General features: G+C 40.4%; 1 protein-coding gene across 5 annotated transcripts in view; it reads right to left on the minus strand.

Moving 5' to 3' along the window:
* The window catches only part of LOC111867135 (meiosis regulator and mRNA stability factor 1), a 97,912-nt gene extending 84,144 nt beyond the window's left edge, over positions 1 to 13,768 (minus strand). For 3 of the 5 annotated variants that reach the window (XM_023856679.2, XM_023856680.2, XM_023856678.2), the window contains exons 1-5: positions 13,609 to 13,768; positions 13,347 to 13,487; positions 12,892 to 13,241; positions 10,466 to 10,609; positions 4,923 to 5,083 (exon numbers count right to left, since the gene is read on the minus strand). In XM_023856679.2, the coding sequence (XP_023712447.1) occupies positions 4,923 to 5,083; positions 10,466 to 10,609; positions 12,892 to 13,241; positions 13,347 to 13,434 (743 nt within the window). In that variant the 5' untranslated portion in view covers positions 13,435 to 13,487; positions 13,609 to 13,768. Of the gene's footprint in view, positions 1 to 4,922; positions 5,084 to 10,465; positions 10,610 to 12,891; positions 13,242 to 13,346; positions 13,488 to 13,608 lie in introns of those variants that run through there. The other 2 variants (XM_023856682.2, XM_023856683.1) reach the window with 2 other exon arrangements.
* Positions 13,769 to 15,675: the final 1,907 nt, after the last annotated feature.

Here is a 15,675-nt window from a genome sequence, read left to right on the forward strand (position 1 = left end):
TATATATCATTTACTACTAAGACAGTACACCCATAAAGAAATTGCTGCATGTCAGCTGTGACAACAAAGACATTACATTATCACTTTATCTATTTCTATCCTACTTTCATTTCTTATGGAAATGTAGTCTTATGAGATCACCATGCTGTCTGCCTCCCCTCCCATTTCAATGTTTAAGACTATTTTTCTTATATTGAAAAAATAAAATGAAAATAATGACATCATTTTCCTGTCTGAATAATCCCCCATCAACTACTCAAAGCCAGCATAGTTGGGCCAGCAGTGATGGCTGTCACAATAACATATATGTGATGTGACATTATGCCTGCAAGCCAGAACAGGGCAGTCAGAAAAGGACTGTGGAGACAGCCACTGTTAGGCAATAGTTTAGTACTTGAGTCTTCTAACTCTTGGGTTTCTGCATGCTGCAAACAATTGCTAATCACAGTCAAAGTCAGAGTCAGAGTTACTTTAGGACTGGCAGTTTACCGCCAATCAGGTCATCTTGGTGACAGCCCCTTGAGAACCACTAATACAAGTTTTATTTTCCAACTGAACACTTGCCGTTATAGTCCTTATGTAATATCCTCTATGATGAGAGGATGGGTCTCTCATTTACAGTTGCTGGTGGTCCTTGCCAGTGCAGTTATTCACAGGTCCAAGTCTCACAGGACTCATGACAACATTTTACTGTCTCAGATTTGAGGCTTCCCCAACGTAGAGAGCCAGGTCCCCATATTTATATCCACCAGGAACAGGGTGGCCCAGTTATACCCCCAGACACTGGGTTCCTTTTTCTCAATCTCCTACAACTCGCAGGACTATGGTGGAGATATCTGAACCCACCTCCACATGGAATATATATGCTAACCACAGTACTGAGATGTCCACTATATATAACCCAGAGCTGTACTGCAGAGAAAACACCGTTTCCAGCAGTTCCTCTGCTGTTAGCCTACTCTCCTTGTGTACCTGTATGTGTATTCCTGCTATCACTACCAGGCAACAGCTTGGTAAACATGTTCCCCTGGCAACAAATACACATACAACAATGGAAGAGTTGTTTGAAGCATCATTTTCCATGTTTTTGATGTTGTATCAGAGAAAAGTAAGCAACTGGTTCTTCCCAGAACTTTTTGTTTTTTGTCAGATGACAAATTCTTAATGACACATGACACGAACATCATGCCACTGGAAGCCACTTTTAAGATCTTACTTTTCAATATGACATAAATGGCTCAACATAATTTTACCAGTTTTATTATATCACTTTTTAATATTATTATTATGCAGTCATGATCATTAGAATAATCACAGTTCACACACACACACACCTTGTTTTACATTAATGTATTATTAATGTATATTAATGTAAATACATTCCCGCAGAAACAAATATGCACATAACAATAGCCTTACTGCCGAAATAGGGTGTTTTCTATGTGGTCCAGGCAAAGCTGTTATAAGCAGGACAGTCTGAAGTAATGAGTTCAGTTGAGCTCTGCAAGGGAGGCTGAGAAAAAGTGGTGCTACAGTTCAGTTCATAGCTGGCAGTCAGTTCTGTATGGGACATAATGCAGAAGCAGAAGAATAACTGTTGTTAACATATGTTAACCAGGAAACATCTAATGGAAATACTGCAGTGGAATAGCCACTGTTGAGAGCTGTTACCAAGCAATGACTAGTGAAAGGAGACTGAGAAGACTTAGCATGGAGTGATCTGTAGTGTGGAAATTAGTGACAGCATGATAGTTATTTGTAGTTACGTCCTAAAGTGGTCAATAAATCTAATTATCCAAAACCCCATCTATAGTCACATCCCTAAAACATGACAACGGGTGCCAGAAGTGGCTGGACTGGTTATGGCATTCAATCTTGATTACTATATTCCCACATTATGGAAGTCAAACAAATGATGGCATGAATACTAGCTGAAATGAAAGCTGAAATAAGGGCCAACCAAAATAAAAATTGATGTCAATCAAGCAGAAATGAAGGCCAGCCAGGCAAAAATGGATGCCAATATATGATAAATGAAAGAAGAAATGCTGGTCAAAATGGAAGCCAAACAAGGGAAGATGATGGCCAATTTAGATGCCATCACAAGACGATGATGACCAATATGGACTCCCAGTCAAAGAAAAATGGAGCCCTGTGTAGGAAAGACAGAGGCCATGGATTCTGAGGCAGATCTGTAACAAACTGAGTCTGAGTTGGTGCATGAGAAGGTCCATAAAGAAGAGGATATGGTAAAAACTTTCAGAGAACAAAAAAGTGGCATGGGGACCAGCATGTCCCCAGGCACTGCCGCCTGCAGAGGAATAACCCACTGTGCAGGAATGGGTCGGCATAAGAGACACAATCATACAGGACCAAGAGTCTAAGAGAGACGATGGATAAAGCAAACCAGGGAACAAGGAGAACCTCAAAAAGACAGACGTTCAGGAAGAGACATCAGGTGAAACCAAAAGGCATCGCTGGAATAAGGTACCAAGGCTCAAGTCAGCAGCTACGTCTCAGGAAGGACAAGACGACTGGCAATGGCATCAGAGGATGAAACAGGAGGCAGGAGCCACATCTGGGAAGCAGAAAAACACTCAGGAAGACTTAGTGCTGGAGATCACAAAGCAAACATTTGAGACTTCCATTTGATTGCAGAAAGTGTGTGGCTGGACACGGAGGAGGGGTCAGCCGGCACCAAAACGAAAGAAGAGACCGCTAACAACAGACTAAAGGCCACGGATTTAGGAACACTGACCACTCTCTGAACTATGCCTTCACCGATTAGAAAAGCAGGATGAAGGTGATATACCTGAACTGGTTAGCACCTTATCAGGAAACCACTCAGGACAAGCGGCCTTTAGGGGGGAGCAGTCAGAGAGTAAACACCATGCAAACCATGTCACGGGGAGGAAATTGAGACCAATTGCAGAGGTCACACGCACAACCCTTAGAATATAAGAAATTGCAGTACAGCTGCAGGAAATTCAGGATGAAGAGCCTTATGGAGGGAGTAATGTGGTGTATCGCCCCGTTGCTAACCAAAAACATCAAAACAAACAACGAAGCAACAGCTGCTGCTATGCAATGGCTGTAAGATAGGTGAATACATGGTCCAACAATAAAGTTCGTGAGCTCGCCAACATGTGCTTGCCATGGCAGCAGTGGACAGAAACCTCAGTATGGTTTGATGATTTCACAGCTGTGTTGTTACTATTCTATGGCAGTCTCTTTCAGAGTGGCACCTACCATTGTCTGAGTGCATTTTGTTGTGCCGTCGCAAAAATGTTGGAGCTTGAATTAGTACAACATACAAACATTAAATTTCTTGTTAATCTTGGCAAGCATGGAAGTGAAATCAGAGAGATGTTAGTGCAAGTTTATAGAAATAATGCTATGAAGAAAACAGCAGTTTACAAGTGGGTGACACGTTTCTCTGAGGGAAGAGAGGGTCACTGACAAGCAGAACTGAAGAAAACATTGCAACAGTTCATCCAATTGTGCGTGAAAACTGTCGGCTGACCATCAGCAGCAAAGAAGAGCAAGCGAACATCGACAGAGAAACAGTCAGGAAAATCTTAACTGAAGATCTTGACATGAGGAAGTTGTGTGCGAAAGTAGTCCTAAAGCAGCCCACCAAAGAACAAGAAAAGTCTAAATTTTCCAAGACGTTTTGGAGAAACAAGATGGCATTCTGGGCCATGTCATAACAGGTGATGAAACATGGGTCTACCAATACGACCCTGAAATAAAGCAGCAAAGTGTACAATGGAAGACTGCCAATTCTCCATGACCAAAAAGGTTCTGTAAGTCCAAATCGAGCTTCAAAACAATGGTACTAACCTTTTTTTGATATTAGAGGAACTCTTCATTATGAGTTTGTACCAAGTGGACAAACAGTCAGCCAAGTTTACTATTTTCCAACAACTCATGGATCTTGCATCACGACAATGCACCTGCTCACACGGCACTGTCTGTGAGCGAGTTTTTAACTAGTAAACAAATAACTGTAGTCGAACACATCTTTATTCACCAGATCTAGCCCCAAATTACTTTTTTTTTTATTTCCAAAGTTAAGGAAATCTTGAAAGGAAGGCATTTTGATAACATTGATGACACAGATGACATGAGTAATATGGCTGCAGCTCTGAAGGACATTCCACAAAATCAGTTCCAAAATTGTTTTGAAGGGTGAACTAGGTGCTGGCATCAGTGCATAGCTTCCCAAGGGGAGTATTTTGAAGGCAACAACAGTGATACTCAGCAATGCGGTATGCAGCATTTCTACCAAGATGAGTCCGTAAACTTTGCTGTCAGACCATGTATACAAGGATAGTATCTGTGCAGCAGACAGTAAACATATTCCCATGGAAACACATATGCACATAATAAGACTTACTGTGGAGATGGGGTGTTTCCTATGTGGTCCATGCTGAGATGTTATGAGGTCAGTTTGAAGTAAGGAGTTCAGTTCAGCTCTGCAAGGAGGCTGAGAAGAGATGGCGCTAGAGTTCAGTTCATAGTTGACAGTCAGTACTGTATGGGACTTGAGCACGGAAGCAGAGGAATAGCTACTGTTAACATCTGTCACCAGGAAACATGTACTGAAAACACTGTAGAGGAATAGCCATTGTTGAGAGCTGTTACCAAGCAATGACTTGTGAAAGCAGACTGAGAAGACTTAGTGTGGAGTGATTTGTGGCATGGAAATCGGTGATAGTTTGATAGTCATTTGTAGTTATGTCCTGTAAGTGGTCAATAATTATTCAAAATTCCACCTATAGTCACACCTGAAATGTGACAATATGAAGCAATCTACGATGGTGAACCACATGCCACCTTTCAAAAATGTCATTTACACTGAATGACCATGAGGTTATCAAATTCACAGAATGTAAAATTCTCTATTACAGATATAGTACCTATGTCTCAGATCATTTAGGTCAGCTGCAAAGTTGATGTCACCCGAAATAAGTATGATGGCTGCTGGACTGCCATGAATATCGGCAAAACGGCGAATTGACTGGCGCAACTTCTCGTCTGCTGCATTTTTGCATGTTGATGCAACATGAATTAAGTTCACCTGAAACAAACAACATATAGACATACAAAACTTGCACAATGACGCTGCCAAGTTCCTGCATACTAATGCAAAATGCTGAAGGTTCAATCATACAGCTATGTCAGCATTTCTGGACTCCAAATAATTCCTGCGGTTTAGAGTCCCATTTCCTCTGTGAAGTCAAGGTAAGAAAGAGTAAGAGAATTATAATACAAAAACAGTAATTATTTCCTTTCTTCCTTCTTCATCCACTCCTTTTCTTGGCTGAATTTTTGCACCTGAGAACGTAAATATGAAATGCATAATATGAAGGGGACGAGAATAAAAAGAGCTAAAAACATTCTTGTGCCAGATTTTATACAGCATACAGAAATCAACAAAATCCACTGTATTTCTACCTATTATCTATTGCTAAAAAAATTCACTTCTAGCATTCCTTGACTGCTGCTGCAACAGCTTATTCCCTCACACATCTTGATCTTTTCCACTGCCACTTGTTCCTGTTATCGCTGCCCTCTTCTCCAAACCCTCCTCCAAATTTATTTATCAGTCCTGTAGCTTGTTTCATTATGTACCGCAGCACTGCTGGTTAAATTATTGAGCTTTCACAAACCTCAGTCAGAGGCGTCAAAGAATACAACTACGCAGATGCATGTTCAAGATTCTGTCTCCATGATACAACATCAGATCAAGCATCTACTGTGTTTCAGTTGGTGATAACCACAAATTTTTTAAAAATTCTATTATGGCAACAAAATGGATGAGCTTAGTTAAACTTAAATATGAAAGTTGAAATAATACATCTATGTGAAGCTGGCTGCTAACCAAAAAATGAAATAGAAAGACTGTACAAATTAACTTATTGGTCACTGTTTATAATAATGAAACAGAGAGAATATGGTGCATACCAAACCAAAGCAAACCAATATTGTTCTCTTTCACTAATACACATCAGTGAAATTAATTTTTGTGATCTCAGTTTGTGAATGTGTAACAAACATGATGAGGTTAGACCCACACTACCTGTACAACATCAGAGGCAAGGGACCTAGAGATGGCATGGTCCCCCTCAGGTATACTATAATGAGGGGCATTTTCATTATGTGTGTAAGTAATTTACAAGTGGCCATCTGATTAGGTCTTCAAATCACATGTTAAATCCTCACAGGCTGATCTCTTGTACTCTTCTGCACTCCTAGTTCCAGTTCGCTCTGAACTTACAGCTCAGGGCTCTAGTTATATAGCCATGGACAGGACATGAACCTACAGTAAACACATAACACATGATCGCTATCCAGCCATTCTATTGATGCACTGGATCTATAGAACACACAGCTTCCTCTATAATTGCATGTTGGTCCATGTTTACAGAGCTGTTGCCTGGCAATGTGTTGATCAAATCCATTTCATTGCTCTCTCCTTAAGGCTGCTTGTCCCAAGCAGCCTAGTAGTGTACCGTCTCTCCTTTCAAGGTCTGTGCTTTCAACATCATCCTGCAAGTTGTTCTTTTCCTTCTTGTGATACTCATTCTACAAGCACTCCCACTGCTCCCTCCTTAAGGCCAGCTTGTTCCAAGCAGTTCCCTTATAAGGTTCCAGTTAGTCCAGGTTCCCACCATAATCTGAAGTTTATCTTCCTTTCTCCAACCAGTGGGGACAAAATTACCTACAACGGCTGATGTTCCCACATATTCAGCTATTCTTACTCTAACAGTGCTAGGAGTTTTCTTTTTTTTTTCTTCTTTTTCAGAGGGGGTCGACCATCCACAACATTTCATCTTTGTTTTCTCACTCTGGACCCCTCCACACTGTCCAGTCTGTCACCTTCTGCAACCCGCTGAACATCCCAGGTGCTCGCTTCACAAAATCCAGGCTGAAAGTCTCCGTCAATCCCATCTAATATCCTTCTGATCTTAAGATGCAGCTGCTGTCTTGTGTCTGGGTCCTTTATTCTGATTTTGCATTCTGGGTCCTTCCAGCATTTCCTCCCGGACATCCAACCCTTTGGGGTTCTCAGTGCAATATCATCCTTTCCTTGTCTCTGAAGCCCATGTTCCCTATGTCATGCCACTTCTGCACAGCAGGTCATCTCCTTGCCGGCTGTGGCCAATTCCTTCTGTAGTCCACAATTTCCCTGGGTCCAAATTTCCTGAAGACATTTCTCTTGTGCCATGCCACTGCTGCATGAGAGGACACATTTCTGCAGGTGGCAGCCAACTTCATCCAGGATCCACAATCTCCTAGGGTCAGTTCCTTTGGCTATCCATGTCATTCTGAAGCTAGATGCCAGCCCATGCTGCTTCTTCATTGTTCCTGAAGAATTCACTGCAGCCTCTTCTGTAGGGACCCACAATGTTCCACTTTGAATTCCGCGTCTTCCACATTTAGCTCCTTATTGTCCAGACATGCCTCTGTCATTACTTCGGAGGACACTGTCTCTTTCTGATTCTTTGACTGGCTCCACATATGATCCTCAGCTCCTCTTGGACGGCTTTTCTATTGGTGTGCAATCTTAAATCCAATAATTCAAACAATCTGATTCCAAATCTGACAACAGCTGTCACATGTTACAGTTAGTCGCTGACATCCCACCGCTGCAGCCTGGGTTTGATCCCGGGTCTGGTCAAGTGGATTTGTGGTGGACAAAGTGGCGCTGGGGCAGGTTTTCTCTGAGTACTTTGGTTTCCCTTGCCAATCTTCATTCCATCAATTGCCGCCAATTCTGCAGCTACTCAAGAATTTCCCAGCATTTTATGGAACCCGAAGGTTCATTACCATGTTCACAAGAGCCCTCCACTGGTCCCTATCCTGAGCCAGATCTATCCAATCCATACCATCCCATCCTATCTCTCTAAGATCCATTCTAATATTGTCCACCCACCTACACCTTGGTCTTCCCTGTGGTCTCTTTCCTTCTGGCTTTCCCACCAATATCCTATACGCATTCGTCTCCCCCATTTGTGCTACATGACCTGCCCACCTCATCCTCCTTGACTTGATCAATGTCCCACCAGACTAGCAATAAAAAATAAAAAAGCTACCTCATATTACAAACAATTCTACGCCATTAACGGTTTTCATGCTAAAATATATATTTTGGAATTATACAATCATCAGTGGAACAGACCAACAGATACTATCAACATCTGGGCTTGCTTGATGAAGGGCATATACCTCTCTGCCTGATATGACTATACTGGCAACTGTACCTATTATATCTATTGTGCAGATGGAGCATGGTGAGAGGGATGCAATGAAGGACTGTTTGTCAATGTCAGAGCAGTATTTTACATTTGATTTTGTTCATCCTGGTCTGTCACACTAGCAATAATATATAATATTATCAAATGCGTCCAGTGCGATTGATAAATGTTTTTTCTCCTTTTTAATCTTTCATCCTTGACATGTTTTGGTCAGAGCAACCATCTTTATAAGGACATATCAATACATGCAGAAGCTATTACAATGTTATTGGTCATTATCAATACATACAGACAATACTATTACAATGTCATGAATATAAAATCTTAGCCTTTAACAATTACAGTGATGTGCCTGAACTTATTAAAATATTTATAAATTATTATAATCAGTTTTCTTACAAGTATTAATAGTATGCATCCTGTTGTGTGTCATAAACAAGGTACACAAAATGTATACAGCAGACTACTCAACATTATTCTGTATCTAAAACAAAGCAGACACTCTTGTATCAATATCTGTTTTTATTGTTGCAACATGTTTCGACCCTTATACTGGGTCATCATCGTTAGATGCAATTCAACAACTGAGTCTGGTATCACTGTATGCTTCATGATGACCTAGTATGAGGTTTGAAACATGTAACGTCAACAAAAACAAATGTTGATATGATAGTGTCTACTTTCTTTTAAATACCGAATATTGTTGTGTAGACTGCATACTTTTATATACATTCTGTGTACCTTGTTTATTTAAAAGTATGGTTTAAAAATCTTTGTTAAAATCTAGAACCATTTGGTTTGTGTCCTTTATACTGCTTCTCTTTACAGGAAGATGAGTGTCTACCATGTTATGGTTCGTTGTTTGACAAACAGGATTCTTTAGTGTTGTCCAGCTGTTCAGGCCATGCTGTGTTGTAAATACTTGTAAGTAAACATTCATGATCATGATCATGATCATCATCATCATCATCATCATCACCATCACCACCACCACCACCCAGGGCTGGTACCCCCTGCCAATTAGTGGCTGACATACCAAGTGGACTCAGTCTCACCCCACCCCCAAGGACTCGAGGAACAAAAAATGAAAGAAGAAAAAAAGAACCTTTATCCAGTTTGCATCCTTAATGCTCACATATTCTCCCACAAGAGTGCATAATGCAAGAGAAAGGTACACTTACATCTCACCAACTATATGGCTGGGCACTACAGGCAGAGGAAAAGCTGATGTGCAGGAGGGGAAGTGATTCAAATTCCGTAACTTTGCCCATTTCTAGATCTGAATGATGGTGTGGGAACTGCCCACATTCAAGCAAGTGTGACAACGCAAGCGTCATTGCTTAGCAACAACGAGTAAACAACGGTCCTAGGCAAAAGCGAGTAAACAGCGGTTGCTAGGGAACTTGTAAACACGGTATCTGACAACAGCAGTACCTATTACGTAACCGTTTTCTATATGTCCGACTCCAGGCTACATAAGAAGATACACTGAGTTACGGTGACAGTCTAGTCCTACCGTTCTACAATACCAGTTCAGTGTTCAAGCAGTTCACTATTGTTGTTATCCATTTGTGTATACTGTGCAGCTGCAATAAATCCTATAGGACAGTTCAACTAGTGGTTGTCTCTTCATTCATACGACATCCCACAATGGTCTGAAACTTATTACATTGTACAGTAATCCATGGCAGTTGATATTCAACTGAGCACAGATTTCCTCTTATGCAATCCAAACCATCAGTCATTACATTTGAGATCTTCTCAACCTACTTCTTTATTTACTGTCTTATGTGTCTGTATGTCTCCACATAATCTATGCACTTTTGATTTTCAAACCAAAAATCTGTATGCATATGCTCTGTCTGTGTCATCTTTCCTGATCTAATAAATCATAACAATACTGGGTAAAACGCACAAAGTAATTTTCTTCATTCACCTGTAACTTCACATCTTTCATCCAAATATTCTCCTGAACACCTTGTGTAATTCGAGAGATTATCTCCATGATGAATTCTTGAATATCAGCTATTAATAAGCAGGTGCATAAAATATGTTATATTTCTAATAAGTTTGTATTTATAATCATTATTGTATTCCGATAATTGTATAATATAGTGACATGTCCTATATCAATGTATCTGACCTACAGGATGAATAAAAATGAATGAATGAATGCTATCTGATGTACAATATTAAATTACCTGCGCATCATTCAATTCCTGAATTACTTGACTGTTTTCTTTTTTAACATCACACACTACAAGGAATTCAGCTTCACGATAGCCACTGAAGAACCTGTCTCTAATAACCTGGGCCACAGCAACAGCTGATCTGCCTTTTGGCACCTGCAATAGGAAAGCAATTACTGCAGCTACTTAAGTCATTCAATTACAGAGTACTGTAAAGCCCGCCATCATGACACTTTAACACAACATTACAAAACAAAGAGAAAGACAGCAAGTAACAAGATTGTAGGGCTATGATACTATAATACGTAGAGCATTCTAAAAGTTCCCCAAATATATTGTAACATGTTTTGCCTACTGAAGATACCGTTCATATTGTTAATTGGTTTATTTAACAACCTACAAGTTGTAGCTACAAATAATTATAACACAGTTGTGGGTTTACACAATTTATAAACCCCACACAATAAGCTGTTCACTCTATCTACAACAGCCTTCACTTATTCACAGTGCAATATGGGAGCTATACCAGTCACTGTATTACAAACTCCCAGTAACTTCTCACACTATGGTCTCTAATCACACGTTCCGGTATTCTTCACGTTCATGATTCACTAACCAAAACTGAACTCAGTAACTGCTACAATTCAACTAAGTCGGCAACTTCACGATCCGCACTGTGTCACTCCTGATCACACACACTCTATATAACTGCTCAGCCGGCTTTTTATACTGTTCGCTGTTGCCTCGTGTTACAGCGGTGCCCCTTGTTATATCGCAGTGGGAAGTGCTGTTACATCACTGCAGGGGAGGGGGGCAGAGTGTTGACTCGCCTGTTACCGTAGCAGCAGCAGTGCTATTACGTCACCACTGGTGGGGGACGGGATGTCCTGCATAACGCAAATACATCACATTGCTCCCTCCTTAAGGCTGTTCATCCCAAATAGCCTAACGGTACATCCTTGTTCCTGCAACATCATCTTTTGGTTTGGCTATTCCTCTTGCAGCGAATATTCTCTGGCCATCACAATATTAATAAAAACTATGACGTCTTACCTGGATCTTATTCTGCACCATCACCTTCAAAGTAGTCCCCTTGGGAGCGCATACACCGATCCCAGTGTTTCTGAAACTTTTGAAATGCATCCTGGACGTCTTTCTTTGTTAGGGTGTTTAGTACCATCAGCATTTCCACTTGAAATTCCTCAACTGTATCAAATCTTCGCCCCTTAAACTTGATTTTCATCTTGGGGAAGAGAAAGAAGTCACATGGAACTAAGTCTGGCAAGTACAGTGGGTGGGGAACAACTGCCGTCTTGTTTTTAGCCAAAAATTCCTGCACAGTGTAAGCCTTATGTGGTCGTGTGTTGTCATGGTGGAGTACCAAGTCGTTCGTGCGCCACTTCTCTGGACGTTATCTCCTTATGTCCTCCCTCAAACACCTTAGAGCATCGCAACAGAACTCTTCATTGACTGTCTGACCAGGAGGGACCAACTAATTATGAACAATCCTGTCAATATCAAAATAATAGATCAACATGGGCTTAAGGTTGCTCTTAACTTGTCAAGCTTTTTTTGGCCAAGGTGAAGAAGGGCTCTTCCATTGCGACGATTGCTGCTTACTTTCAGGGTCATAGTCATAAACCCAACTTTCATCACCAGTGACAACCTTTGAAAAAAAGCTTGGATCCTCTTGAAGCTGTTGTTGAAGTTCCCTGCAGACTTCCAAGTGATGCTGCTTCTGTTCATTTTGCAGCAGTCATCACAGAAATTTCACCACAATCATCATGTTCAGTTCCTCTGGCAAAATTTGTTGACATGTAGTACCATAACTTATTCCCAAGGTGTTACAGAGGTCTTGGATGGTCAGTCTACGATCTTGCAGAATCTTATCCCTAACTTTTGAGACATTTTCTGGTATGGTGCTAATTGATGGCCGTCCAGAACTATCGTCATCATCAGTCGATGTTCGGCCATTTTTGAAACACTTATTCCAGTCGTAAGTTTGTGTCTGGCCTAAACTGTCATCACCAAAAGCTTGCTTCAACATTTTGTGCTTTTCTGCAGAGGTTTTCCCCAAGTTCAAAACAAAATTTTATACAGACACACTGCTCTCTCTGGTCAGCCATCGCAAAACCGCAAACTCATGGAAACATAACAATGGAAATACATTCACCAACAATAAACCCAACCACTCAACTCGACGCCCCTTAACACACTGATTCAGGAAGGGTGTGTGGGGAGATACCTTGCAGTATTTCGATGTACTCATAACTATTCACGTGCAAAATTCAAATTTCTGGAACTTTTGGATTGCACCACGTATTTATGAATGTTCTTCTTTACATCATATTTTCATTACTATGCTCCTGAAATTGATCTGCCAACATTCACAGAATGCCTAATAAATATGAACAAGACACTTCTAATGAATAACTTACCTGGCAATTTTCAATATCCCAAAATACCCCAATTGGTGGAAGGAAATGGGGAAGAGAATGCAATGCAACTGGACTACCATCACTTTGGTACCCTCTGAATGTCAACAATGGATGGTGAACTGTGATGGGAGAGGACTGTCCACCAAGACCAGATTCTGACTGGCTGTCAGAATCAGAGATGCTGTAACAGTAAGAGCAAGCTGACACCGGCCGTCGAGGATGAAGCTGTGGCGGAGGAGGCGGAGGAAACACAAAGCATCCAGCAGAAACTGGTTCTGGTGTAACTGACGCTTCTTCTGCCATCTCAAGTTCATCACAGCTGTGTACGCAATCAACCCGCTTCTGCATTGCTAGAACACAAAAAAATGGCATATGTAAATTAAATACTTCCATAATCGTTCTGTTCAGATACTGTTCTTACGCTAACCTTCATCTTTCAATGTAAACGAGCTCACATTTCTGTTTCTTTTCGAAGACGTTCTGTTGGGCCACACGTACATTCAGTTCCTGATCGAAGAATACTGACTTTACTTTTCTCGGCATTTCGATCTCCCGACAGCGTCACTATCATGATGGTGATTCCCAAACATACAAACCTAAATGGAGAACAACCAGTAAGCTAACAGGTAGCTTGTATAACATCATCGTGCATCAGTGATGAAATACCAGTGGATAACACTTTCAAGAATTATGTGTGGTAAACGTTTCTCCACTCACCCAACATCTTCATTTACACAAATCGACCTCGCTCCTCCCGCTCATCCTTCCACAAAAATTTCGATCACATTACACTTCGTCCTCCATTACCACTCAATGACAAAAACCTACTACCCTTCAATAAACTGCGCCGCTTGATGAGCAAGACATTCCGAGGATTCCGAGCCTCCGAGAGTTCCGAACCAATCATAACCGGAAGTAATCGCTACTAAGCGTAACGCCATTGACTTTGCACCGTATGCATTATAACCACTAGTAACCACGATGGTGGGTTATAGAAAGGACCTATACATGTATACTAATTTCTCCTTTCTCTATTTTCAAATTCTAGTTATTCATTCGGTACTGATCGTCATTGTGTTGAATTCTGTCCCTGTATAAAAGATTATTAACGCCGCCCAGTGTGATTGATAATTTTTTTTATTATTAATCCTTAAGGCTGGAAACACTCCAAGGAAACTGGCAACCGCATTGCAACAACGATTTCCGAGAAATATCGCCGATTTCAAGCAGGTTTTCAAATTAGCAGGCGCACACTGAGGAAACTTATGTTCGATTAGTTGCTCACATCATCTCAAGTGGCTGTGTTTGCCCGCCAATTTCATGCACTTCTCTTCTGCAATGTCAGATAATAATATTGTTCCTGTAATGATATGCTGGTGGCTGAGACGGTGTAAGAGGATAAGACAGGAGAAATGGAAACATTGGGTGCACTCGTTCTTTCGCGAGAATTTAAACTGAGGTGTCTGTATTGTTTTGAAAGAATTTAATCAGGATACAGAACACTGCAAATCATTTTACAGAATAAGCATTGAAAGTTTTATTATATTAGTGGATCTTGTAGGACCTCAAATTCGAAGACAAGATACAAATTTTCGTACAGCTGTGTCAGCAGAACCATAGGCGAAATTATAGTTTTGTATATTCTAATTTTTATGTTTTTGGACAGCAAACAAGAAGACAAAAGAGTCTGGACTGAATGATAACAAGCATTACCCGAGTTCAGTCTCTTAATTTCCTCCTGAATCAAGTGTCCGTTTGTTACCATCCCCGAATATTTGAACTGTGCCACATTTTCAAAACATGTTATCTATCTTTATGTAATGATTTTGCTCTACATTTTGGTGATGAGACAGCAACTGTTCTGACTTGTTCTGTATCCATAGGTACTAACCTGCTTAGGATTTATAGAATGTAAATCAATTCAATTCAATTCAGTTCAATTCAACATATACTTAGTTTTCTCTATGTTTACTTCTAGACCAATCTCTTTACTTGCATCAATTAAAGTTTTATGTTTATCTTTATGGTATGTATTATCAGCCAGTAGGTTCACATCAGCGTAGACCAACAGCTGATTTGTCCCATTCAGTTTCACTCCCACCTGGTTTTCCTGGACCTTCCTAATGGCATATTCTAAAGCAAACTTGAAAAGGAGTGGTGATAAAGCATCTTGTTTTAGATCATTCAGAATAGGGAAATTATCAGAAAAATATTTACCTATATGGACTTTACAATATGTTTTGTTTAAACACATTTTAATCAGCCTGACTAGTTTCATGGGTATCCCTAACTCTATGAGAATATTGTACAATACTTCCTTCCTAAGTGAATCATAGGCTTTCTTGAAGTCTATGAATAGCTGATGTACACTTATTCTGTTCCAATTTTCTCCAGTTATCTGATGAATGCAAAAGAGCTGATCAGTAGTTGATCTGTTACGTCAAAACCCACACTGATGATCCCCAATAATTTCATCTATGTATGGACTTAACATTGAGACAAGAATGTTGGATAAAATTTTGTATGAAGTTGATTGCAGTGATATCCCTGATAATTTCTACAGTCAGTTTTACCACCCTTCTTTAGAACTGGTACAATAATAGACACATGTTTCCTTATGCCAGATAGAATTAATTAGATTGTGGATCTTAGAACATAATATTTAGCCTCCTGCTTGAATAAGTTCATCTGGAATTTGATCACTACCTGGTTATTTATACCTTTCCAATTTTGCAATAGCAGTTTCAACCTCAAAAAGGCTAGGACCAGGTACTAACAGCTCAG

The sequence above is a fragment of the Cryptotermes secundus genome, unplaced genomic scaffold, assembly GCF_002891405.2.
Source record: "Cryptotermes secundus unplaced genomic scaffold, Csec_1.0 scaffold443, whole genome shotgun sequence".
NCBI lineage: Eukaryota > Metazoa > Arthropoda > Insecta > Blattodea > Kalotermitidae > Cryptotermes > Cryptotermes secundus.